Source organism: Lontra canadensis, unplaced genomic scaffold (genome assembly GCF_010015895.1).
Source record: "Lontra canadensis isolate GAN:19392208 unplaced genomic scaffold, GSC_riverotter_1.0 scaffold8, whole genome shotgun sequence".
Lineage (NCBI taxonomy): Eukaryota > Metazoa > Chordata > Mammalia > Carnivora > Mustelidae > Lontra > Lontra canadensis.
The window spans coordinates 12,438,491-12,465,397 of NW_022631002.1; the positions used below are offsets into that span (position 1 = coordinate 12,438,491).

Consider the following 26,907-nt stretch of genomic DNA (forward strand, 5'->3'; position numbering starts at 1 on the left):
GAAAATAGGCTTGCAGGTAAGAATAAGTGCTATACACATGACTTACTCTGAAGTAAAACATTGGCTGAACCTCTTGGGAAATGAGGAAGCTAATAGAGCTCAAGATAGCACAACTTAGATACTTAGTTTTGGAAATATGTAGTCCTAGGTTCTAATTCTCCCATGGCACCTAATATATTTTTAGCACCCATAAAATGGACTTAGACCGTTCATTTATTTGCTATAAGGTCAAATGGGAGTGACTGAATAGTTTTCAGACCATAAGTTGTTAAGAAATCACCTGGTATCTTTAAATTCAGATCCTGATCTAGTGGGTCTAGGAGTGAGGCCTGAGATTCTGCATTCTAATGGACTTCCACAGGTCCTGCTGATACCTGCTGGAGGAGGAGGACCACACTTGGAGAAGCGAGGGCCTCAACTAGGAATGAGCTTCTTCCCCTATTTGTTCAGAGACAAAGATTTAAAAGTTTGACCTATCTGGGGGATGTGTATTCCTCTACTAGTCATTCACCAAGTGGGTGTCTATTATGTGTTAGTCCCTGAAGGTAACATTAAAGAATGCAAATTGCCCTGCCCTCCTGAAATTTTCAGTCTAGCGAAGGAGCTGGATATTCAGCAAAAAATAACAAAGTTCAATACACAAAGGACCCCTTGCTAGAGCCAAGGCTCAGCCTTTCGCCGCTAGCTACCTGGGCACGCGTGACCGAGGCTGTGCCATCCCCTGCACTGATTGGCTGAACGGACCGGCTCCCAGGCCTCAGCCAATGAGGCAGCGGCAGTGAGCGGCCGTTGGCGGAGGTAACCGCCATGCTGAGGAGCGATGGCTGGGGCCGCTGGCCGTGTTCGAGGCCGCGCCTTGGGGTGCTTTCCGCTTGCCTTGCCCGTGGGCGATGTGAGTATCTCTGAGACCCTTTTTCCACAGTTAGCTATCTTCCCCACCCTACTCCCCCACCCATGGAGGGGAGAGTCGGGAGTAATAATAATAGCTAATATTTATCAAGCCTTCGCCGGAAGCCAGTCGCTATATCACATAAGCTTGTGACTGCTGAATTATTGAATGGTGCACTGGGTACTTACCCATAACTTCAGAGAATGTGGAGGCTGCCAAAGTCATGTGGGAGTAAATGCAGGAGGTTGCATTCTAATCCAGTGGCTCTTGTAACTTTGATTCCTCTCTCCACGCTCTGCTTTGGAAAGCATATTGCTGCTTAGCAGGTGTCTCACGTTGAGCTGGTATCTGCAGATGGAGACAGGAAAACTTAGCATCCTGTTGCTTATTAAATTTGGGTTTGTTTGTTTTTTTTTTTTTTAGATTTTATTTATTTATTTATTTGACAGAGATCACAAGTAGGTAGAGAGGGAAGCAGGCTCAATCCCAGGACCCTGGGATCATGACCTGAGCGGAAGGCAGAGGCTTAACCCACTGAGTCACCCAGGCACCCCTGGGTTGTTTGTTTTTTAAATAGAGAAAGCAACACATGGTAAAAAGCATTTATGAGAAGGATAAGCACAAAATTCAGGACAGCTGCTGTCTTTAGGGATGGTCATACAGGGGGCTTCAATCAAGTCTTAATTGTTTTCTTTCTTAAGCCCCAAGGTGGGAACCTAGATGTTCATTGTATTATTCCCTTCCTTGTTTGTCTAAAATACAAATTTATTTTTTTAAAGATTTTATTTATTTGAGACAGAGAGAGAGAGTGCACGAGTGGGGAAAGAAGCAGAGGGAGAAGCAGACTCCTGGCTGAGCAGGGAGCTCCCAGGACTCTGGGATCATGACCTGAGCTGAAGGCAGACGCTTAACTGAATGAGCCACCCAGGCACCCCTGAAATACGATTTTAAAAGGAAAACATGCACATGGAAACTAAATTTCAGAGGATGAAGTGTACACAACGAAAAGGAAGTCTTCTCTCACCCCACATTCCTAGATCCCTCGCAAGAAGCAACTACTGTTAACAGATTTGTGTGTCTCCTACATTTTCTATAGTATCTACAAGCACATGAGGGTTTTCTTTTTCACAAGTGGATCCTATTGTATACAGTCCTGCACCTTGGATGATTTCTTTTTTAACGTAAAAATCCTTAACCTCCATTAGTCCTGTGATCAATATAATTTTGCCGGCAAAATATTCCTAGGATTGCTTCTGAATACGATGAGATGTATGTCGTGGCTTCCCTGGCTGTGTGTGTGCCTTTTTCTTTTTGCATATCCTCCCCTATAGGTTCCAAAAAATCTTCACCAAATTAACCCCCACGGGTACAAGAGAAAAAGAATCATGGCAAATAGAGTATCGTTTGGAACTGTTTTACCCTTTCCTGAACATTCTTACACTCTACAGGTAAAATTCCAGATAGAGCCCACTACTGCTTGAAATTAATTCACTGGAGTAGAATAGTGGCAAACAGAAGTGGGGATTTATTTTCTCAGCTTGCAGGAAAATACCCAGTTTCTTTCTAGTTAAGTAACAAGGGGAGGGGACCTTGTTTATTTCCAGTTAAGGGAAAGCGAGTGTCACATTTAATCCTTATTTTACCTCTTCTAAAAGCCCAAGATATTTTTTCCTTTTAAAAAAAAATTCTCCCAACCACGCAACCAGCGCTGGGATTCCAACCAGGCACAGGTAACTCCAAAAGTCATGACAGATGGGTAAGGGCTCCCTGGAATGAACTCATTTGCTTATTAAGCGGCTTTGCATGGCTCTTTCCCTCTACCTACTACCAATCTCTTCATCCCTGGCTCTTGTCAATCCCCGCAGGAATTGTGTCCTTCAGACTCAAAAACCTCCTTGCTTTTTCTAGTTTCCGATCCTTCATCTGGAACGCATTTCCCTAGCACCCTGAGTATTTTTGAAGGTGAAATTCCTGTAAGTGGTATTGCCACATAGTCTAAGGGACAAATTTTTAACCAAATGGTGTTTGACATGGCTGATTGCCAGTCCTTGGGCACTGAAAATTACCAACCTGGAGAGAAAAAGATGTTCCAATACGCTTTTGGTAGCTACTCTACCTGTAATGGTTCTGTGTTTTGACATATTCAATCTATATGAGCTTCTATGCCGGCGTGCTGGGTGGGAATGTGGTTTTGCTCGTGCGGTGGAGAGCCAGTTGGCAGCCATCGTTTATGAACGTTAGAAAAGAGCGTGAGCTAACCAAGGGTTAGGTTGGGGGCTCTGAGAGCTGTGGAAGTTAACAGCTCGAAGTGGGCGAGGCGGCTGGGTGGGCGCAGAATCTAACGTCACTGCGGCGCGCCACTTCCGCTCCGCGAATGACTTCTCCCTTGGTGGGGCTGGAGCAGGGCTTGCTGTGACCCCGGAGAGTCCACGATCGCGCCGCCCCAGCCAGCGAGTCTGTCTCACCAGTGCCTGGGACCATGGCCACCGATTCGTGGGCCCTGGCAGTGGACGAACAGGAGGCGGCGGCGGAGTCGGTGAGTTGACTTCAACCGTACAAGGGTCAAGGGGTCAGTTTTGGCCGGGGATCATCCCTGGATAAGACACTCACTACTTTGGTCAGGACGGGAATGGGGTGCGTGTGAGGATGGAGGATGGAGCCTGGACCCTGATCTGGCTTTGTTTATCCATCCGCCTCCTGGGTTACATAAGAGCAGGTGAGTACTCCCATGGATAAAGAGCCCAGCCGCCTGTTTTCCTGGAATCAAGACTGATTGTAGATTGCACTCTCCCCACTTGGAGTATAATCACCTTTGTGTCATTCTCCGCCTCTGGATTCTGAGCTTTCTGGGCTCTGTGACCGTGGCTTACTCCTCTTTGTGTACTTCTTTGCTTGCTTAGTGATGATGAATGATCGACTCTGTGCACCCGGTAGTCAGTAAGTAAATCCTCTTCTCACCTTAACTTTGTTCCGGGGCTCACACACAGCAATCAAGATACGACTTAAACATGACTATGAAGAATTAATTCCTTCTACTTCAACACTCTAAGTTCTGATAATGATTTGAACCTATTTCTGTTAGGCCTTGTAGCTGTGAATTTCTTGAGAACAGGGACTGGTCTTATTATATAACTGATAATAGATAATATGCACATAATTCAAAGAGTCAAATAGTTTTAGAATTTTTAAAAGATTTTTATTTATTTGACAGACGGGACGGGATGGGGCGGGGGGAGAACAAGCAGAGGGAGCTGCAGAGAGAGGGAGAAGAAGGCTCTCACGTAGCAGAGAGCTCGACATGGGGCTTGTTTTCAGGACCCTGGGATCATGGCCCCAGTGGAAGGCAGAGGCTCAACCGACTGAGCCACCCAGGTGCCCCAAGTCACACTTTTAAAAACTCATTCCACCACCACCATTTTTTTCCTCCTCAGAGACAACTAGTAGTTCTGTTGGAGGTAATTTACATCATTGACCTCCTTGTTCTCCAAATAGCATGTTATGCTAGTTTTTGAACTTTCAATTTAGCCTATTTACTGATTTTTATTCTTTCCTTCATACTTTCTCTACCACCCGTACACACCTTCCCACTCCCTACCTTTTCATTATAATTTCAGTTAGATCAGTATTTCATATTTACATTACTAGTAACTTATGAATATTTTTACTTTCCTAAAAAACTTTGTTTTTCCCTAGAATTTGTAATTGTCTTGCATTTTTGCTTCATGTTTTTTGTACTTATCACCAACTCAACCCCAAGCTCTTTGCTAATTGTTTAGTTTATCTCAGGATGTCCAAACACATTAAGTATTAATTTGGAGCACCTAGGTGGCTGAGTCAGTTAAACCTATAACTCTTGATTTCAGCTCAGGTCATGAGCTTGGGGTGATGAGATCGATCCCCTCATGGGGATCTGCGCTCAGCATGTAGTCTGCTTAAAATTCTTTTTCTCTCCCCATCTGCCCCCCACCCCTCCCACTCTCTTTCTTTCTAAAATAAGTAAATAAAATCTTTCATTTAAAAAAAAAGTATTAATTCTGTTTCCCCCAGGTCTTTCAGCCTGCTTCATATTGGACTTGTTCTCCATGTGCTTAAAGCAGAACTCATTTCAGGGACTGGAGGGACCAGGGCAGATTTCTCTTCACCTTCATTCTGGGGATTCACTCTTCTCTTGTGTTGGATCCCCTCTCTTCATCTTTATTGATTTGGTGAAACCATCCATCAGCTTTCTGGAAGTGTATCAGAAGTATTGTCGTTGTTTTGTTTTGTTTTGTTTGTTTTAGATACTGTTGCATTTCTGGAAATACCTTATCTTGCCCTGTCACTTGGATAGCATTATAGCTGGGTGTGGAGCTGTAGGTTGGAAATTAATTTCCTAATAATTTTTAAAGGCATTGTTTCATTGCCTTTTAGACTTCTTTATTGGTTACTGAGATGTCTGAGACCATTCTGATTCCTGATGTGACCTGTTTTTCCCTTTGTAAACTTGAACAATCTTCTGTTTGCTTCCAGTATACAGAACATTCCTGATAACTGGTATGGGTCTGTTTTCATCCATTTTGCTGGACACTGGGTATATCTTTTTTTTTTTTTTTTTTAAGATTTTACTTTTAAGTAATCTCTACACCCAGTGTGGGGCTTGAACACACACTCCCAAGATCGAGAGTTGCATGCTCTTCCAACTGAGCCATCCTGGTGCCCCTGGGTGGGTCCTTTCAATCTGGAAAATTCTTATCCTTGAGTTATGAGAAATTTTCTTGAAAATTTTCATTTTTTATTTCTCCCCCTTTGTTTTTTTTTTTTGCTCTTTCAAGAATTCTTACTAGTTGACTGTTGGATATCTCAGAGTGGCCCAATTATTAAGTCAAGTTTGTTGAGGTAAAATTTACATATATTAAAACTCACCTTGTAAACAATAAATAAATAAAGTAATAAAACTCACCTTGTTCTGTGAATTTTGACAAAGGCATTCAGTTGTGTAACCATCACCGCAGTCAAGATACGAAACATTTCCACCACTGCCCAAAGTTCCCTCAAACTTTTGCATTCACTCCCTTCTCCCCCGCCTTCTCTGGCAACTGATGATTTGTTTTCTGTCTCTTGAGATTTGCCTATTCTGGATATTTTATTTAAGTTGAATCATACAATATGTGGTCTGTTGTGTCTGGCTGCTTTCACGTAGCATAATGTTTTCAAAGTTCGTCCATGTTGCAGTAGGTGTCATTCCTTTTTATTGCCAAATAATATTCCATTGTCTAGATATATCACATTTTATTTCTCCGCTTATCAGCGTCCATTGATGAGCATTTCGATTGTTTCTACTTTTTGGTTATTATGAATAATGTTGCCATGATTATTCATGTACAAGTTTTTGTATGGACCTTTATTTTCAAATCTCTTGGGTATACGCCCACAAGTGGCATTACTGGATTATGTAACTCTACGTTTAACTTTTGAGGAACTGTCAGACTTTTCCAGAGTGGCTGCACCATTGTACCACCCTTAAAATAATTGCTTTCTATGAGATTAGTATTATCTATGACAGACACTGTTGTGTAGAGGTTAAAACCTTAGCCTTTATAGCCAGACAGTCTAGGATTTGTATTGTAGGTCCATGGTTTACTAGTTCTATGGCTTTGGGAAAATTGTTTAATCTTTATGTGCCTTGGTTTCCACATCTGTAAAATGGAGATAATCATAATACCTACCTCACTGAGTTATGGACATGCCTGTTATATGTGCTATGTAAGTAATAGCAGTTGTTGTTATTATGTATAAATCACAGTTCCAATGCAGGAATCTTTTTTTTTTTTTAAGATTTTATTTATTTGAGTGAGTGATAGCAAGAGAGGAAGGGGGAGAGGGGGAGAAGCAGGCTTCCTGATGAGCAGGGAGCCCAACATAGGGATGGATCCCAGGACCCTGGGATCATGACCTAAGCCAAAGGCAGATGCTTAACTAACTGAGCCATCCAGGTGCCCTGCAGGAATCTTTTAAATTACTTGTCCATATTGTATGGATTAGATAGTTGAACCTGGATAAGACTTGTGAATCTACTTAACCATGCACAGGTAAATTAGATCACAATATTCCAAAACTGAGCAAATGAGTAAAGACGCCTCTATTACCCTCTGCCTCATGGAACTCTCACTGAGGACACTGCGTGACATAGGTAACACTGATGTGTGTAGTACATAGTTACTGTATCTTAAATATTAAGCTTCATTCCTTATTTATTGTAGGTAAGAAAATACTAGATTCTATTTATATTTATTTCTTCATCCCCCAGTGGCTCCTGTCTTTGTTCCCCCTCTGTTCCATTGGGAAATTTCTCTTTAGAGGAGGGCAAACAGATAAGAAAACTGATGAGTATGACTCTATGTCCTCTACTTCACCATTCTGGCAGAGATAATCCCTGTTCTCTATAGTTCACTATTAAGTCTTTTATGTCTCAAGAATGCTTTCTCAAGTAGCTTTTGAATAAAATGTAGTGTGTAACTGTAGAGTTTTCAATTATTTTAACATATCTTAAAAACTAAAATATTAAAGGCATTGAAAATGTGGGTATTACAAAGTGGATGTTTTTGCTTTTTTGCCTTTCTGTTAATTTCAAAATGGTTTTTTTTTTTTTTTTAAGGTTTATTTATTTATTTGACAGAGAGAGATGACAAGTAGGCAGAGAGGCAGGCAGAGAGAGAGAGGAGGAAGCAGGCTCCCTGCGGAGCCGGGAGCCCGATGCGGGGCTCGATCCCAGGACACTGGGATCATGACCTGAGCCGAAGGCAGAGGCTTAACCCACTGAGCCACCCAGGCGCCCCTTCAAAATGGTTTCTGATGAAGTTGCAAAAGAAACTGGTTTCTCCTTTTTGGTCCAAGTAAACAGAGCAAAGAAGGTATCTAACTGTACTTTCAATAGAAGTTTCAGAGTTCAGTTCACTGACACTGCACTGGGTAATACAGATGTCATGGTCTCTGCTTTATAGGCTTTAAGGTCCTTATAGCCAAGGGAGGAGTTTGTTTCTAGATTCGCTGGACCTTCTCCAGAATCCTGATATGTTGTAATCAAAACATCTACTGGTTTCATTTACATTGTTGCTACCAACTTTACTACATATTGCATTTAGTTACTTTAACTGTTACTTTATTTACTGTTAACTTCAGTTTGAACAATGTATCAACAAAACAATGCTTTGTCCTTTTTATCATTATTAAAATTTTTTATAATAGATGTTTGTAACTCATTTATACTTCATTAACTCATTTATACCTCAGCCCTGTCATTTGCTTTAGCTAGCAATTTTCACCCTAGGAGTAAGTACTATTAAGTTTACTGTTGCAAGTATTGCCAGTAAGTCAGGCAGTCTGTCTAGACTTGCTGTCTGTCCCTGCCTTGCAATCTCTCTCCCTCTCCCTCTCAATAGATGTGGATACTATACTTAAAACAGGGTTTGTCAGCAGGATATGGAGAAGTGCTTTAGAGAAGATTAAAATATATTGAACACCTGCTGTGTATCAGGCACTGTGCTGGTCCCTTCGTATTCATTATCTGTTAGTGTGTTTGCTATCATTTGGAATTATGGAAGGATTTTTACTGTTTTCTGATGATTTCCTTTTTTTTTTTTTTTAAGATTTTATTTATTTATTTCACAGATAGAGATCACAATCAGGCAGAGAGAGAGGAAGGGAAGCAGACTCCCTGCTGAGCAGAGAGCCCAATGCGGGGCTTGATCCCAGGACTCTGGGATCATGACCTGAGCTGAAGGCAGATGTTTTAAACCACTGAGCCACCCAGGTGTCCCAATGATTTCCTTTTTTGCCAATTTCCTTTCTTGCCAGTCTCTCCAGTATGTTCCCCCCTACTTCTCCCTCCCCCTAACACCAAAGCAGACACACCAGAAACTCCCTTTTCAGTTGGCAACAAAAGAAGTATAGTTCCTCCAACTCTAACTAACCACCTATTAAAACAGACATTTGTGGGGCGCCTGGGTGGCTCAGTGGGTTAAAGCCTCTGCCTTCGGCTCAGGTCATGATCCCAGGGTCCTGAGATCGAGCCCCGCATCGGGCTCCCTGCGAAACAGGAAGTCTACTTCCTTTCCTCTCTCTCTGCCTGCCTCTCTGCCTATTTGTGATCTCTGTCAAATAAATAAAATTGTTAAAAAAAAACAAAGAAACAGACATTTGTTTCATTCCTCTCTTGCCTTTCCCGGACTTAAGAGGAAAGACAGAATGAACCTGAAAACATAAACCACCAGTGAGGTGGTGCTTTAAGAAATAGCTATTTTCATTGTTACCCATTACTAGATGAGGTCCTAAGCTCCACTTAATATTTTATGATTAGAGCACCTGCTTTGTGCTAGATCCAAAGATCAATTAAATAAAAATATTCCTGTCTTTAAGGTATTTTCTCCCCCACCCCCAGCATTTATGAGGTATAAATGACAAATAAAAGGATATTTTCATTCTAATAGAGATAAGTCCCATCACAATATGCCTAATTTATGGTGTTTAATCAAAGTCCTAATAATTCTTTGAAATGTTTCTTTGCTCTGTCCCTTCCTTTGTATTCCCACTTCAGCTAGGTATTTTGATGACACAGTGTGCCACGATGCCCCAGACTGCTCTCAGTTTAAAATATTAGACTTCCACCACAAGGCAAAAAACAAGGCAACCTGAATATGAGGGTGTGTATCTGCACATTGTGGTCCTGCAACTCAAACCTACCGTGCAAGGGAGTGGACTCCCACCCACACACGGTTTTTGTTGCAGCCCTCCCACCTTGAAGTTCTCTGTCTGAAGTGTGACTGCATTTTCCAGTATCTTTTAAATTTTCCTGTCGTTTGGAATATGAGAGAATGACAAATGGTATTCTACTGAGAGAGTTGTTGTAATCAGGGCATTAAGCAAACTCATAAACTATAATTTTCTCTAGGGACTGTAATTAGGAAGTGTGGATTTTGAGTCATTTGTGTAACCATTTTTTTTCTACTGCTGTGTTTATGGGAAATTTTGTTTATTTTCACTCAAACATTTAGTCAACTAAAGGAGCCCGGCAGAACAACTTAATGAATAGAGCTTGAGAGTGGCTCATTTCTCCCCAGCTTCACTGGGGAGGCTCTGTTGGTACAAAATCTTTTAAGTGATTTTCCTGACACTTTCCCCCCTCCCCCCATATTCTCCATTTAGTTGAGCAACTTGCATCTTAAGGAAGAGAAAATCAAACCAGATGCCAATGGTGAGTAAAAGCTAGTTTGAAAACAAATGTGATTTCCTTTAGTATTTCTGCTTTGACATAACTGTCTGGAAAAAAAAATTGTATATGTACAAGTAGGGGGCTGGCAGATACTGGCAGTCATTTGATTTAGGAACTAAACTGGATTGTTTTGCTTTGAATTGTGCTTAAAATAAGCATAGGATGCCTAACTGACTTATTTATTACCAAACTTCTTGCTGACCATGAGAATATACAAAGTATGAACAACCTGAGAGTTAACCTATTGTCATTCTGAAATCGTTATCTACCCAAATCCAAGATTTCCATTAAATTTTCATTGATGTACATATAGTGGGTGGGGGGTAGTAACACTTACCTCACTCCAAATTCATTTACAATCTTTTTCTGTAATTTTTTCATACCTACAATGTTTGAATATACATTTCTATTAAACAATTTATATACATAGAATCTTAATGGCATTATAGTGTTCATACACTGATGAAATACGGTTTGCACAGATATTCCTCTGTTGAGCATCAAGGTGGTTTGTAATCATTGCCTGCTGTGATTATCTTTCTATAACATTTCAGAAATACTGATGCTATGAGGGAAAGTCCCATTAGTGTTTGATGTACCGTGAGAGGACTCGGAATAGGGAAGAACTGAACTATAAGCAACACTGTTTCATACCTTTGTTTATTTAAGAACAATAAAATGGTTTTATCTGTGGCTTGGTTTCCTCATTTATTGTTCTGCTCCCCAGGCCTTTTACATTTCTAGTGTCTCATAGAATTTGAATTGTCTCCGCTGTTGGGTATAGTATGTGATATTGAATGATGGCCACTTTGTGTCTGATAAAGGTGCTGTTGTCAAGACCAATGCTAATGCAGAGAAGGCAGATGAAGAAGAGAAAGGTAACAGCCTAGAGCTATACCCATGAGATCCCACCATCTTAAGTCAATAGATTGTTACCAGGCTTCATTTTTAGACCCAACTTGGCTTGACTTTAAAGGGAGTCATATTGCTAACAAACACTCAACATGGTTGCTGGTGAAGGAATTCTCAGTGGTTACATTTTAAAGAAATTTTACTTTGAACTGATGGACTTCAGCAGCAGCAGCAGCAGCAGATAAGCCCTGAATGATGATCTTTTACAGGGCATTATAAAAGAAATTTTAAGTTGAATCACCATTGTCTACTAAAGTTAATGCTACTTGAACACATTATACAACTTATATGATATCAAGATACAAACTTTGTTAATTTCTGGGGTGTTTTGTTTTTTTTTTTCATTGTTGAGATGTGTTGGCCAAGCTAATAATTTTCAATGTTCTATTGAGCACAAAGGAGGGAGTCAATACTTGGGTTTACATAGGAAGAATAGATAACCTCCAGAAAGGAGGGCTTGGAAGAGAGTCCTGGAGAAGAATATGAGGCCCAAATGTATGACATCAGTATCAAAACCTTTTTCTTTAAAAAGCAATTTTAATTCTATTTATAAGTCAAAACTATGATATATCCTGAATTATAAGTTCTAGCATACATACATGTAAGTGCTTAAAATGCCAATGAAAAGTGAATTCAGATGAGCTCATGGTGGATTTCATGGCCTTTTAAAATTCTTTGCTTTAAAAAAAAAAAAAAAATTCTTTCCTCTCTTTTTCCTGACAGAGGACAGAGCTGCCCAGTCCTTACTCAACAAGTTGATCCGAAGCAATCTGGTGGATACCACAAACCAGGTGGAAGTCCTGCAGCGGGACCCAAACTCCCCGCTCTACTCTGTGAAGTCCTTTGAGGAGCTTCGGCTGTGAGTGTTTCCTTTCTGACTCTCCCCTTTGTATTAGATACAGACTAATATTGTTAGTACACACACATACACACACTTTTTTTTAATCACAGCAGAACATTTTTAGCTAATACAAGTTTATTTTTTTACTTTACTTATTTATTGGTATAAAAAGTGATTTTATTGAAGGAGGACGACAGGATCCATGGGCAGAAAGAGCTGCTGCCAGCCAAGACAAATTTAATCAAAGAATTTAGCTGCTTTGGGCTATTAAGTAAAATTTCTAGCTAATGTGAATTGTGCAAAGGGCACAGTTCAAGTATTATTAATTGTAAATAAACTGTGTGTAACAATAGTAAGAAAGAGAACAAAAAAATCCCTCGGATATTTGGCTTCTTTCCTCAACCAAAGAGATGGTGACTTTCATCTTTAACTGTTTTCCCAGGAAACCACAACTTCTCCAGGGAGTCTATGCCATGGGCTTCAACCGTCCATCCAAGATACAAGAGAACGCACTGCCTTTGATGCTTGCTGAGCCGTATGTGTCCTGATAGAACTCTATCCCATTTTTAATTTTCCGTTTTTTAAAATTTCTATTATTTTAAAAATCTATACTAGGAACACGTTTATTTTAGAAAAGTTAGAAAATGATTTAAAAATAAGAAAAATTGTTTGTAATCTTCCCCAACCTACTATACTAACATTTAGAGACTTCTGGACTTTTTAAAAATAAACTCACATATTTATACCTTTTTTAAAAAACAGAACCATATAAAATCTTACATGCTTTTTAAAAAACTTAGTGAGATGATCATCCTATGTTGGTAAATAAACATTTATCATTCATACACACCTTGCTTTCATTAGATGGATAGATAGAATTTATTGTGTCAGAAACAGTATGCAAAAACCAAACAGGGTTCTGGGAGATCAGAATAGGGTAATTACCAAGGTTGTTTTGTAGGGCAGTGCTTTTCATACTTTCATAGGCACATGAATCTCTTAGGAATTTATTAAAATGCAGATCCTCATTTCAGTCCATCTGAGGTTCACTATTTCCTAGAAGCTTCTAAGTGACACTGATGCTACTAGTTTCAGACCACATTTTGAGCAACAAGATTCAAGAGCATGTGGAGCTTTTTATAAAAACTGATCCCTACATTATATATAATTATGGAAAGTTGTACTGCATCTGATCCTAAATCCTGAAACTCCTTTCATGGAGTCTAAAAATAGAAATTTTAGGTCTATATTAAAGTTTTCTTTGTTCTGTGTCAAAACAGTGACTTTTTTCACTTGATCTTAGCCAGAAGCCTGAGAAGCGATTAGTGACTTTTTTCATGATGAATAATGTCTTTTTTTTTTTTTTTTTTTTTTTAAGATTTTATTTATTTGACAGAGAGAAATCACACGTAGGCAGAGAGGCAGGCAGAGAGAGAGGAGAGAGCGCCCTATGCGGGACTCAATCCCAGGACCCCGAGATCATGACCTGAGCCGAAGGCAGAGGCTTAACCCCCTGCCCACCCAGGCGCCCCGAATATCTCTTTTTAACTTGACATTTTGAACATCTATGAAAGCACTGAGATCTATAAAAAACGAATGACCAGTGTGAAACAAATACTCCATTTATGCATCTCTAAGTATGTTCAATTTTTAAATCATCAATGTTAGAAGAGACCTGAGAGAATTATCTAGTACCTTTCTTCATTAACAAATATGTATTGAGTGCAGGTGTGTAACAGATACTATTCTAGGCACTTGGTTACATTAGAAAACAAAACAGACCAAAATTGCTGTCTTTAAGGAACGTGGTCTGGAGTATAGATCATTTATTTTTATTAAAAATAAGATATAGGGGCGCCTGGGTGGCTCAGTGGGTTAAGCCGCTGCCTTCGGCTCAGGTCATGATCTCAGGGTTCTGGGATCAAGTCCCGCATCAGGCTCTCTGCTCAGCGGGGACCCTGCTTCCCTCTCTCTCTCTCTGCCTGCCTCTCTGTCTACTTGTGACCTCTCTCTGTCAAATCAATAAATTAAAAAAAATATATATATATAGTGTATAGTTTGTTAGATAAGTTATAAATGTAATTAATGCCACTGAATTATACACTTAAAAGCTGTTTTTAAAAAAGGTGATAAATACTGGGGGATCTGGGTGGCTCAATCAGTTAAGCTTCTGCCTTTAGCTCAGGTCATGATCCCAGGGTCCTGAGATCAAGCCCTACATCAAGGGCTCCCCCAGCTTGTGCTCTCTCTCTGTGGGTTAAATGAATAGATAAAATCCTTTTTTGGGGGGCGCCTGGGTGGCTCAATGGGTTAAAGCCTCTGCCTTCAGCTCAGGTCATGATCTCAATTACCTGGGATCGAGCCCCGTATCGGGCTCTCTGCTCAGTGGAGAGCCTGCTTCCTCCTCTCTCTCTCTCTCTGCCTGCCTCTCTGCCTACCTGTGATCTCTGTCAAATAAATAAATCAAATCTTTAAAAAAAAAAAAAATCCTTTTTTTTTTGTTTTTTAAAAAGGTGATTAAAAAAAAAAAGATGATGGGCGCCTGGGTGGCTCAGTGGGTTAGGCCGCTGCCTTCGGCTCGGGTCATGATCTCAGGGTCCTGGGATCGAGTCCCACATCGGGCTCTCTGCTCAGCAGGGAGCCTGCTTCTCTCTCTCTCTCTGCCTGCCTCTCTGTCTAGTTGTGATCTCTCTCTGTCAAATAAATAAATAAATAAATAATCTTTAAAAAAAAAAAAAAGATGATAAATACGAATAAGAAAAAGAAACCATAATAAGGGAGATCAGGAATACCAAGGGAACTGATTGCAGTTTTCCCACAACATTATATTATGAAAATTGTAAAAAAAAAAAAAAAAAAAAAAAAAGTTGAAAGGATTTTTTTTTTTTTTTTTTTTTTTTTTGAGAGAGAGAGCACACAAGTGGGGTATGGAGGAGCAGAGGGAGAGGGAGAGAGAGAATCTTAGCAGGCTCCATGCCCAGCACAGAGCCCCACAAAGGGCTAGATCTCATGACCCTGAGATCATGACCTGTGCCGAAATCAAGAGCTGGACAGTTAACTAACTGAGCTATTCAGGTGCCCTAAAGTTGAAAGGATTTTATAGTGAACACCCATATGTCCCCCATCTAGATGCAGTCACTAACATTTTACTAAACTTTATCACATATCTATCTACCAATACATAATTTTTAAGGCATTTCAAAATAGGCTACAATTTTAATCAAGTGCTTAGGGTATGATCTCATCAAGTAGGTGATGTGTGAGCAAAGCCTTGAAGGAGAGGAGAGAGTTGACATGTCATCTGGGGACAGCTGTCCCAACAGAGGACAGAAACCCTGGGACAGGGGCATGGCTGGCTTGCTTTTGGGGCAGCCCCAAGGCTTCTGTAGTGGGATGAGTAAGGGAGGCCATGGTAGGAGCTGAAAACAGAGAACCATTAGGGAGCCAGATCAGGTAGGACCTTGTAATGCAGAAGGATTTGCACTTTTACTCTGAATGAAATGGGGAGTGACTGGAAGGCTTTTGAGCAGAGCAGTGACATGAGCTGACTCACATTTTAAAAGAATCACTGGCTGCCCTGTCAAGAATAAGAGATAGGGAGTGCTTTAAATTCCACTAGTCTTCTCTCTGTGGTGCCTGGTGTTTGTGGGACTAGCATGTGTTATCTACTGCAGCAGTCAAAGCCTCCTTCCATAAACTCATTTATTCTTCACTGTTACTAACTAAAAGGATACTTGAGATTTAAGCCCCTAAACAATGTTTTCTTGTGCAGCCCACAGAACTTAATTGCCCAGTCTCAGTCTGGTACTGGTAAAACAGCTGCCTTTGTCTTGGCCATGCTCAGCCAAGTAGAACCTGCAAACAGATACCCCCAGGTAAGGGCTTGGTGAATTTGGATTTTCTGTTGATGTGTAGCTAGAAATTACATGTGATGGATTGAAAGCCAAAATGCATATTTCTTTTTACATAAACCGGAACCCCTTGTCGAGCACAAACAATATGGTTGACCTTCTGGTAGCAACATGCATCCTGTTCCCTTTCCACGATTTGCCAGTTCTGAGATACTGCTGATAGGCTTGGCACCTTTACTTTCAGGAAAAACCTCTTCTATCTACAGCTATCATCCTCTGGAAAGTTCTGAGAACTTCCTGAGTAAGTCAAAAGGAAGCTAATTTCCACCTGGGATTTCAGATCCTTGTTCACATGTGGGTTTTGTATTCCTGTGGCCAATAGCTATTTTCAAATGTATTTACCCAACCAGAGTTCTAACCCTGTGACTTTGCAGCATAAAGAATCAAATGGCGTGCACTTTAATGTTCTTCTTCAGCTTCAGCTGGAGGAGTAAGTCCTGATGGTGATTCCCCACTGCCCTTGAGATCTCATTCTGCACTCTCTCCTTGCCAGTGTCTGTGCCTCTCCCCAACTTACGAGCTCGCCCTCCAAACAGGAAAAGTGATTGAGCAGATGGGCAAATTTTACCCTGAACTGAAGCTAGCTTATGCTGTCCGAGGCAATAAATGTGAGTATGAATATGTGATCCTAATTCATTAAGCTAACAACTTCTATTTCTTTTTTTTTTTTTAAGACTTTATTTATTTATTTGACAGAGAGAGAGACACAGTGAGAGAGGGAACACAAGCAGGGGGAGTGGGAGAGGGAGAAGCAGGCTTCTCGCCAAGCAGGGAGCCCGATATGGGCCTCAATCCCAGGACTCTAGAATCATGACCTGACCCGAAGGCAGACGCTTAATGACTGAGCCACCCAGGTGCCCACAACTTCTATTTTTAAAAATTTCAAAACATACGCAGTAGTTGAAATAATAAAAATTAACATTTCACTTAGACTTGAAAACTTAACATTTTGCTAAATTTGCTTTATGTGTGCATGTTCTGGGGGAACCATTTGAGAGTAAATTGCAGACATTGTGGTATTTACTCCTAAATACTTATGCATGCAGGCACCTGGCTGGCTCAGTCAGGAAAGCATGCAATTCTTGACTTCAGGGTTTTGAGTCTGAGCCCCACATTGGGTGTAGAGATTACTTAGAAATAAAATCTTGGGGCATCTGGATGGCTGCCAGTTGGTTAAGCATAGGACTCTTGATTTCAGCTCAGGTCTTGATCTCAGGGTTGTGAGTTCAAGTCCCACACTGGGTTCCACAAATGGAGTGGAGCCTACTTAAACAATTTTTTTTTAATCTTTTTTTTTTTTTAAGGATTCCATTCATTTATTTGTCCGAGAGACTGAGCACAAGCAGAGGGAATGGCAGGCAGAGGGAGAATGAGGCTCCCTGCAGAGCAAGGAGCCCCATGTGGGACTTGATTCTGGGGCCCTGGGATCATGACCTGAGCTGAGGGCAGATGCTTAACCGACTGAGCCACTGAGGTGTCCCTTAAGGAAATCTTTTTTAAAAAATTTGTTAATAAATACTTTAGGATGCATCTCACAGTAAGGACATTTTTTTTTTTTTTTAAGATTTTATTTATTTATTTGACAGAGATCACAAGTAGGCAGAGAGAGAGGAGGAAGCAGGCTCCCTGCCGAGCAGAGATCCCGATGTGGGGCTCGATCCCAAGACTCTGGGATCATGACTTGAGCCAAGGCAGAAGCTTTAACCCACTGAGCCACCAAGGCGCCCCACAATAAGTACATTCTTCAGCATATCCACAAAACCCTTATCACAACCAAGAAAATTAGGAGATTCTCTAATAACTAGTATCTACTCCATTTTTATTTTTCCCTAATAGTCCCAAAAGTCCCATGGTCTTTATGGCTGTTTTGTTTTTGAACCAAGATCAAATTGGTGTGAATGCACTGCATTTGGTGTTGTATCTCTTATGTTTCTTTAAATCTAGAATAGTCCCTCCACCTTCTCCTCCCCCCTACTTCTGACTTTTTGAATGGTCCATACCAGTTGCTTATAAAATACTGCACATTCTGGTTTTAATTGCCCAATTTCTTTTTAATGTCATTAGAAGAACAAAAATGTTCTTGAATATTCATGACAATTAACTCTGGCATTTAATTTTTTAATTGAATTATAATTAACAGTGTTTTATTAGTTTCAGCTATATAATATAATGATAGATCAAGTCTGTATTTTTCTCAGTTCTCATCAAAATAAGTGTATAAATATAAAGGATAATCCCCCTTATCTATTTCACTCACCTCCCCACCTACCTCCCCTATGGCAAATCTGTTCTCTGTATTTAAGAGTCTGTTTTTTGTTTGGAGCTTATTTTTATTATTTTTTCTTTATTCATCTTTGCACTTTTGTTTTGCAACAAATTAACAATATTTAAGTAATATAAAAACTGTTGAAAGTTTGGCTGTGAATCTTTAACATGTGTTAACTATGACTCACAAATCCACTCAGCGTACAATACCAACTAATACCAACTTGAAGTTGCTTCTAAAATTAATACAATTATAAAACTTAGTGGAAGATGATCATACATTTATTATGTAAATTGGCTGTAAACCGGGTTGAAGTTATAATGCCAGAGTCTGAATAACTTTTGTGGGAGGCAGTAATTGGTTTAAGAAAGAAGCAACATTTATTAGCTTTGAATTGACTCAACATTCACATTTGGGCAAAATTTTGGCAGTGATTAAGAGGGAGATTGTGTATGTCAGGTCATGGTTGTAATTAAGAGACTTAAATTCAATATATAAGTGCCATCTAATTCAAAACGAAGAGGCAAATCTCAGTTTCAAACCACAGAGAGTCAAGAATGTGCCATGGTCCGCTGGGCCTTGTATGGGGAAGCACTTTACCTAAGAGAGGCACTTTGTGCTTCTTTGAGAAAGCAAAGCCATTCATGATGAATCCTATTTTCTGACCTGGGCAAGGGTGTGTAAAGGCAACTGGCTTGTTGGATGTAGGTGCCAGGATAGCTGAGGGCTGGCAGAGTGCACTGGAGAGAGCGGTGAAAGTCTGCTTGTGAGAAGTGCAACCCTGGGCTGGGGGAATGATGCTGACAGAGAAGAAATAAAGATAACAACAGATCCTCCTCGAAAGAGAACTGGATGACTACAGAGAACGGACAAGAACACTACTGAAGAGGCTTTCATCTTGTCACTGTTTCTATCCTATGTCTTTTCAGCATTATTAAATGCTATGGTGATATTATAACCCTACTTTAAGGTATTAATGCAAACATCAAAACAGTTGACATTAAAGTACAGCATAGCTTTAGATTTTCTCAGAGAGGAAAGCTGGCTTTACCATGGAAAATACCCACAGAAAACATCTTGTCTCCACAGTGGAAAGAGGTCAGAAGATCAGTGAGCACATTGTCATTGGCACCCCTGGGACTGTTCTGGACTGGTGCGCCAAGCTCAAGTTCATTGACCCCAAGAAGATCAAGGTGTTTGTTCTGGATGAGGCCGACGTGATGATAGCTACTCAGGGCCACCAAGATCAGAGCATCCGCATCCAGAGGTAGGAACTCTTGAGTCAAGAGGAACTTCTCAGCCTTCTGATCTGCAGCATCTTCTCCTTTTACTTCAAACACCTCTTCCTGCTCCTGTCAGGTTCTTTATCTAGTACCTCCAGAAGCATCTGCTTGATGGGCCACTTCCTCATCAGCACTGACCTGGGGTTGAGGAAGGAGACTTAGGGAATCTAACCCCAGCCCCATTCCTGCCCCGTGGCTGCTCTCGCCTCTTCCCTGCTGTTCTCCTCCCGCTTTTGCTGTTTTCCTGGGCACGTAGCCCATGCGAGCCCCAGGCCGCTGTCTTCTGTTCGTTCCAGAAAAGACTCGGGATCATGCCCCATACCTGGGTCTTCCCTTGCAGGATGCTGCCCAGGAACTGCCAGATGCTGCTTTTCTCTGCCACCTTCGAAGACTCTGTCTGGAAGTTTGCCCAGAAAGTGGTCCCCGACCCAAACATTATCAAGTTGAAGCGCGAGGAGGAGACACTGGACACCATCAAGCAGTATTACGTGCTGTGCAATAACAGAGATGAGAAGTTCCAGGCCTTGTGTAACCTGTATGGGGCCATCACCATCGCTCAGGCCATGATCTTCTGCCATGTGAGTAGCAGTGGCAGCAGCTATCCTGGAGGGTGTGCCTGCCCCTCCTGTCAGCCAGCGCCACCTCAGTGCTGAGGCGGGCCAGCTGCCCCGTGTGGCCAGAAAGGAAATGATGAATCACCTCCACCTGCCCCAGGGAGTATTCTCAGACTTAAAGAGTTATGAGGGAAAGACTGTGAAGATTTAAACCTTCTTTGGTCCCACTTCTTAGAGATAACTTGGAAAAAACTCCAAATAACATTCAATGAAATAATTATATAAAACATTAAGAATATAGACTGTTTGGGAATGAAGACTTTTGGCTCACACCACACTCTTCCTAGCGGAACACTAAGATGATTTAAGTAATTCATCTAAAAAAAAATGACAGGGCTAGAAGTATTTTTGAAATTGGTAAGCCTATCCTGATGACTGAACTCAGCAGGTCTTCATGTACTTTTAATGGCAACAAGCCACTTTTTTGCTGTTATCTTTTTCTTTAGAAGTCTCTTCATTTAAAACAATTCTGTTCTCTCCAGACCCGCAAAACAGCGAGCTGGCTGGCAGCAGAGCTCTCCAAAGAAGGCCACCAGGTGGCGCTGCTGAGTGGCGAAATGATGGTGGAGCAGAGGGCTGCGGTGATCGAGCGCTTCCGAGAGGGCAAAGAGAAGGTGCTGGTGACCACCAACGTGTGTGCCCGCGGTGAGCAGAGAATGTGTCTGTCCGCCAGGCCCCGGGTAGCCAGGGAGTCCTGTACGGGGCGCTCCGCCAGTTTGGGGGTGTCCACGTGGGCTTGGTTCTCTCCTGGAGAGACTGGGCTTCCCTGGCACATGAGAATGTCACGGAAGCCAGAGGCGCTAATGTGCTGGAAGGACATGGAGCAGCAGCTCACTGGCCCAGGACGGTGTCTGCTCTCTTTGGGGCCCCCACAGAGGTTTCAGCTGCGTTTTCTGATACTTGTGTCTAGCAGCGGCTCTCTTCTTGAGGTCATAATTTTGTCAGCACTTGCCGAAGTTCTGTCTCTCCCTCGATTCTGCTGCATGCCCCCGGTCCCCGAATCCCAGAGCCGGCCTGCCCCAGACTCTTCCTTCCACCCGAAGCTGGTGTGTGTCGGCCTCACCTGGTTGGCAGTGATTTTCGGCTCCCGTCCTGACTCCTCTGCACCTGCCTTTCATGCAGGTATTGACGTCGAACAGGTTTCTGTCGTCATCAACTTTGACCTCCCCGTGGACAAGGACGGGAACCCGGACAACGAGACCTACCTGCACCGGATCGGGCGCACGGGCCGCTTTGGCAAGAGGGGCCTGGCAGTGAACATGGTTGACAGCAAGCACAGCATGAACATCCTCAACAGAATCCAGGAGCATTTTAGTGAGCACCGGGGAATGGCCCCCAGGGAGGGACGAAGGGTCGGTTCTCCCGTGGCCCCGAGAGAGGCCTGTGTCCTTGTCACACAGTCCCCTCCTTTCCTACAATATGGAAGTTCTCGAAGAGCACACCTGGTAAGTTTTCAGGGTCAGGGATGCAAAGGACAGTGCCCCCCTGGCCAGGGTGAGGGACCTAGGGCTCTCTCTGTCCCTCACTCGGGCACCGGGAGTCTTTGAGGTCAAGTGCAAGACTGCTGTGGCCAGAGGTATGGTCCTGTTCCTGGCCGGGCAGAATGCTGTGTTTCCTCTCTCCCTGCTGTGCTGTCCCTTTCCTAGGTGTGTGTCTCCATGGTAGACCCGTACTGATTTCTCATTTTCCTCCTCAGATAAGAAAATAGAAAGACTGGACACGGATGATTTGGATGAGATTGAGAAAATAGCCAACTGAGACGCTCTACCAGTCACCAGTGCCCACCCTGACACTCCGCCTGCATGGGAGACCAGTGCTTTCACGGCACAGGCCTCGACAGTCACCACAAAGACAAAAGCAGAGGAGAAGAAACTACCTACCTCATTATAAATTACGTTTGGACTCGACAAAAATTGTGCAAATGATGGAGGAAGGTAGAAAAAAATTGTTTACACAACTTCTGAAGATTAGGCGTGAATACAGAGAAATTTACTTTTTGGAAATTCCATCTTCTTTTTGGCCACCTTTTCCCCCATCTAGATGCTGTGGCTAATCACTGCTCGAGATCCTTGTGGCAGCCCCTGCCTATTCTCTGGCCAGAAGTGTTCAGAACAGCCTCAAGCAGAATAGAGGTGAGGAGGGACACACAGACCCCAAGTAGGACAGATGTATCAGCCAGCCATCATGTTTGTTGTATGGCATGAGGCCTGTGAGCTGGTGCTCTGGATTTGGGGTGGTAGAGCTCATCTGAATGTTGTCATTTCCCTCTGTCCTGATGCCCACACCAGGAAGGGATGTGCTTAGCATGGACCAAAGTGCCACCCTGAGACTTTCAGTGTATGCAGCAACCTCCTGGTTCTCATCAGCAGGTGCAATCTGTGTATGGTGCACATGATTCCTGGTGGGTCCCTTGCGTGTGCTTGAGCAAGGCCTGTGCACAAGTCATCATGGAGAGTTAGTGGTGGCCTGAGCTTGCCGCACATCCTGGGCTCACAGGCACTTGCAGCATCTTTTTTATAATCTCTATTGTCACCTTGACCCCTTAGGAGCCCCAAGCAAATAAAAGGTGATCTAAGGTTTGGATCTTCCGTGAAAATTACGGCTTCTGATCACTTATGGCCAGCTTCAAGGCAGCTCCAGAAGTGGTCAGCAGTAGTCACAAATAGTTGCTTTGTCTCCAGATCCCAGAAGGCAAGATTTGTCAGAGCTGGGGTATTATTTCAGTTATTTGCTGTCCTGGTTATGAAGTGATTCCAAACATCTGTGTTCACAGTTCTTGGAATACAAAGAGTGCAATAAGGGACTAGAAGGACTGTGGTCATTCACCTGTGCAAGGCCGAGTAAGTGCCAAGGAACTGGCTCCCTCCTTACCGGGCATCTTTCTGCAGAATAGTCCAAGCAAATACTAGTGATGGACGCTTTCTCAGATGTGGCCTAGGCTGATGGTACCCACAGAATGACACAGCAAGGATGAGATGAAACGGAGACCCCAGTCACAAGAAGTCCCCTCCAGTTCTTTGACCTTGATACAGAATGGCTACTTTGTCTAGGCCCAGGCCTAGAAGAGGGATTTTCTATGATGAGAACTGCTCCAATCCCAGATTATCCTTGCAAGTGTTTCCATGTTTTAGGGCCAGATCTGTTTCCTGGGAAGGGAAGGTGCCAATACCAGCCTCCAGGTGGTTTCCTTAATCTGACATTACAGATACTGCAGACAGACCAAAAGACCGCCAATCCGCCACCCCAGTGGGCATTTGACTGTTGAGTGTTCTCTGCTTCTGGCCAACTCTGACCCACATTGGGAATCTTTTAAGAAGAGAAGAAATTTTTGTCTCCCACCCCTTGCAGTGCTGTGGACCAACCCTGTAATAACTAAATCAAAGGCAATAATTAAAGGAGTACTGACTGCTCACAAAGCTGCCCGGTACCTCCATCTCCCCTCCTCTCACAACATTTGTAACCAGCCCACTGCATAGCCCTAAATCTAAGGAGGAAAAGGGGAAGGGATAGGCCTCAGACTTCTCAATACTAGGAGTAAATAGGTATCTGGTAGAAGTCTAGATCAACAGGGTTCCATCTGGGGGCTTGGACTCTAAGAATTCACTAGATGGGTTTCATGGAGTCTATGAAGTATGTGCCATATCTTGAATTTAGATGCATTTTCCTGGGGCGAGACTCCCAAAAGGAGTGTCTTTTAAAAAGGTAAGACTCACTGTTATGCTGGCTGTGCAGTGTCACCCCAGTATCACTGCAGTCCGTATTTCTTCACAATCCATATTTATCCTTGCCAGAGCGTGGCTCCCAGAGTTCAGTGGTCCACAGCTGCCTCTGACTATGTGCTGTTTTGAGATACCACTGATGTGCTGAAAATGTACTTGGTAAGCTTCAGTCCCCAGAGTTTCTTTTATTCTTTTTAGTAAGTTCTCATGTATGGAATGATAAACTGTCCTAGAACAGAGAAACTCACTTGGAAAAAGAGATTTTTGGTCCAATGGAAGATTCTGGATATGTTCATCCATAAACAATGGATTTTTTATTGGGATTTTCTGGAGTGTCATTGAATGGCTGTGTGCATAAGAACTAGTCAATTGCTGATGTATTTCTTATTGATGTTAAATGAATTATGAAGTATGCATGTTACTAGGATACCATTAATGAGTATAAAAAGTATGTTTTGGGTTGCTGGAATTAGTGATCATGCTTAAGTCGAGACACTTAAGATCCCATAGGCTAGTCATTACCTGATCCTACTACTACATGTCAGAATTACCATTGCTCCAGCACGAACAGTTCCAATGTCTCTATAGACCAAGGACCCCTCTTGGTTGCCAGAGTGCTCCTCACATTCCTTTTTTCCTGCTGGTAAACCCAGAGAACACTGGCTACCTAATCAGAAAGAAGGTAGATGCCAGTAAAGACAAAGTCCTTACATTCTATTTTTCTAGTCCTAGGAAAGAAATACAAATAGGCCTTGGAAGCAGGTCTTCTCCCTTTGTTTCATCTTGTTTATTATTTAACATGAAGGCAGTTTCCTTCAGTGTCAACGGTATTCAGAAATTAAGGATTTCTGAGGCTAGAGATTTCATAAAGGAGTGGAGTTTGCGTCTGAGAGAAAAGTGACAAGGAGAGTGCTGTAGGCAGTGGAAAGTAATATTAAAACTAAAATAGCTTCCCCAGGATAAACCTAGCATACGGGAAGGGCAGTGAGGAGAGCAGCTTCGCCATGTGGACAGAGAAAAGTCTTGTTAACAGTGTTTGGATTTATTAGTGAACAGTCAAAGATTGTTAAATCACATAAAGGGAGTCATGAAATTAGTGGGGGTTTTGGGGGGGGTCTAGCAGAGGTTTGTAGGATATATTGGAGCTGGGAAAGGCAGGCATCTGAGAAAACAGTTTGAAGATGACTGCGTAGTCCCATCACACAGCAAGTGCCAAGGTTGTACTGAAAGCACAAAAGAAGTGGACTAGACGGTTATCACAGGAAAAATGATGGGCTTTTATACCTACTTGTTATTCCAGAAAGGATTTGTGGAAAGATCCACTGTGCAAAATAATTCTGGGGAGAAGCCCAAAGGGAAGGTTTGGAAAGAACAGATCAGAGGCATCAGGGTTGAGTCTCATACACAGCATGTATGATTTCAGGCCTGTCACCTCTACAAGCAGGGACTTGGCCCCTCTTCAACATCTTGTAGATTTCAGGGGTCTTCAGGTTTTTCTTGGTCCTAGACACAAATGTCAGGTTCTTAGGAACTCTGCAGTTTTACCTGACTTGACTTTTTCTGCTTGAGAATAACTATTCTTTATCCTGTTGATTGAATCAGATTGCAGCATCTTCTAAAAATGATACAATGGAGGTGAGGGAACTAGAGGGGCTGATGCTAGGAGGCTCCAGGACCCTACTTTCCCAGTCCTGCATCTGGGACAGGGTTTTCCCAGAATAACTTCAAACACCTTGTTGGAAGTCAGGCCAGGTGGAGATCTGTTTGGAGGGTATCTGTCATACTCATACCTAATGCCCTCTTTTTCTCTAGCCCCCCGTTGCTAGATGCTTCTGCCTTGACTTAGAAACCATTCTGGTGTGAGTATTCATCCGAGCAAGGGGCTCCATAGTAATTCTAGTTGTAAGATGGAGAATAGGAGTAGGTGGAGGAAAATACTGGATGTGGTCTGAGATTGGTCATGGTTTGGGTGTCAGCTGCTCCGGTGAGATCATTCTCATTTCCACAGTAGCCATCTCTCTCAGGCAGATCTTTTGATCATGCAGATCTGCAGCCCAGGGCTACAGTCTGCTCCCTTAAGGCAGGGGGAGGGGTTTAAATGGAACTCTCCTACAAGTACCAGTACACATTTCTTGATTCTTAACAACTGTTCTATCTTTATCCACATACTTCCACCACTTTCGGAATTCTCCAACTGGAGGAAAGCCAAGTAGTCTCAAGTTAGCTTATCCCTGAGAGCACACATCCCCATGCTTAGACTTGAACGAACATGAGAAAGCCCTGGTCGGGTGTGTGGTCAAATGTGCTAGGTGTTGTCTTCTGGTCTATATTCCTCTCACACCAACAGCTTCTAAATTTACATGAGAAATGTCCTGATAAATTAATGCCAGTTGAATACAGATTTAACAACAGCACAGGTCCCAGTGTTTGGCACTGGTTTAATTTCTAAAACAAGGTTATGTTAGAGGGACAAATATTGTTCCGTTCATCTGATTTCGTTTCTAATGCCCATGGGAGGAACAACTTCAGAAACAGCTGCAGTACCTCTAGCCTCCTGGTTCATTAGTTCTTTCTTTTTCTTTAGATAGGCTTCACATCCAACATGGAGTCCAATTCAGGGCTTGAACTCACAACTCTGAGCTGACACCAAGAGTCAGACGCTTAACTAAGCCACCCAGGTGCCCCCTCATCAGTCCTTTCAGATGAACTCTTCCACTCTATCCAGTGATCATTTTTAAGACTCCCCTCAATCTTCAACTCCATTATCTCCATACTCAGAGTAAACAGTCAACACAAGGAAAGCCCCTCAGCTTTCTGCCACCAGACCTTTCCCAAGCACACCTATCCTTCCCTCTCCATCCTGTTACAATGGGAGAAGTGCCTACTGTCTAAATTTCTCTACCAGTGCACTGAATTCCCTCTACTGTGGCTGCTTAAGGACTTGCTCCATCTTCTCCCTCTCATATTTTCAACCTTTCCCATGCCACTAGCTGGTCCCCCCCCCCATCAATTTTTCCGTATGTGTGTGTGTGTGTGTGTGAGGAGGAGGAGGAGGAGTGGTAAAATACACATAACAAAATTTACCATCTTAACCATTTTCAGGTGTACAGTGTACGAAATACATTCATAATGTGATAAAGCCACCACCATCTATTTCCATAATTCTTTCAGATCTTGCAAAAGTGAAACTATACCCAAGGAGGATGGGGAGAAAAGGGAGAGAGA

The 26,907-nt window shown here is 42.4% G+C and overlaps 1 protein-coding gene across 3 annotated transcripts; it reads left to right on the plus strand.

Annotated features, from left to right (window-relative positions):
• The first annotated feature begins 841 nt into the window (after positions 1-841).
• Positions 842-22,303, plus strand: DDX19B (DEAD-box helicase 19B). 3 transcript variants are annotated; one of them, XM_032853969.1, is made up of 12 exons: positions 842-892; positions 10,070-10,118; positions 10,961-11,014; positions 11,772-11,907; positions 12,332-12,424; positions 15,662-15,764; positions 16,294-16,408; positions 19,156-19,333; positions 19,690-19,927; positions 20,446-20,608; positions 21,086-21,277; positions 21,660-22,303. In XM_032853969.1, exons 5-12 carry the CDS (start codon positions 12,363-12,365, stop codon positions 21,719-21,721), a joined length of 1,113 nt encoding a protein of 370 aa, XP_032709860.1. In that variant the 5' UTR covers positions 842-892; positions 10,070-10,118; positions 10,961-11,014; positions 11,772-11,907; positions 12,332-12,362; the 3' UTR covers positions 21,722-22,303. The 3 variants fall into 3 exon arrangements, with proteins under 3 accessions (XP_032709860.1, XP_032709858.1, XP_032709861.1); XM_032853967.1 differs by lacking the exon at positions 842-892 and adding an exon at positions 3,297-3,425; XM_032853970.1 differs by lacking the exons at positions 842-892; positions 10,070-10,118; positions 10,961-11,014 and adding an exon at positions 3,302-3,425.
• The last annotated feature ends 4,604 nt before the right edge of the window (positions 22,304-26,907 follow it).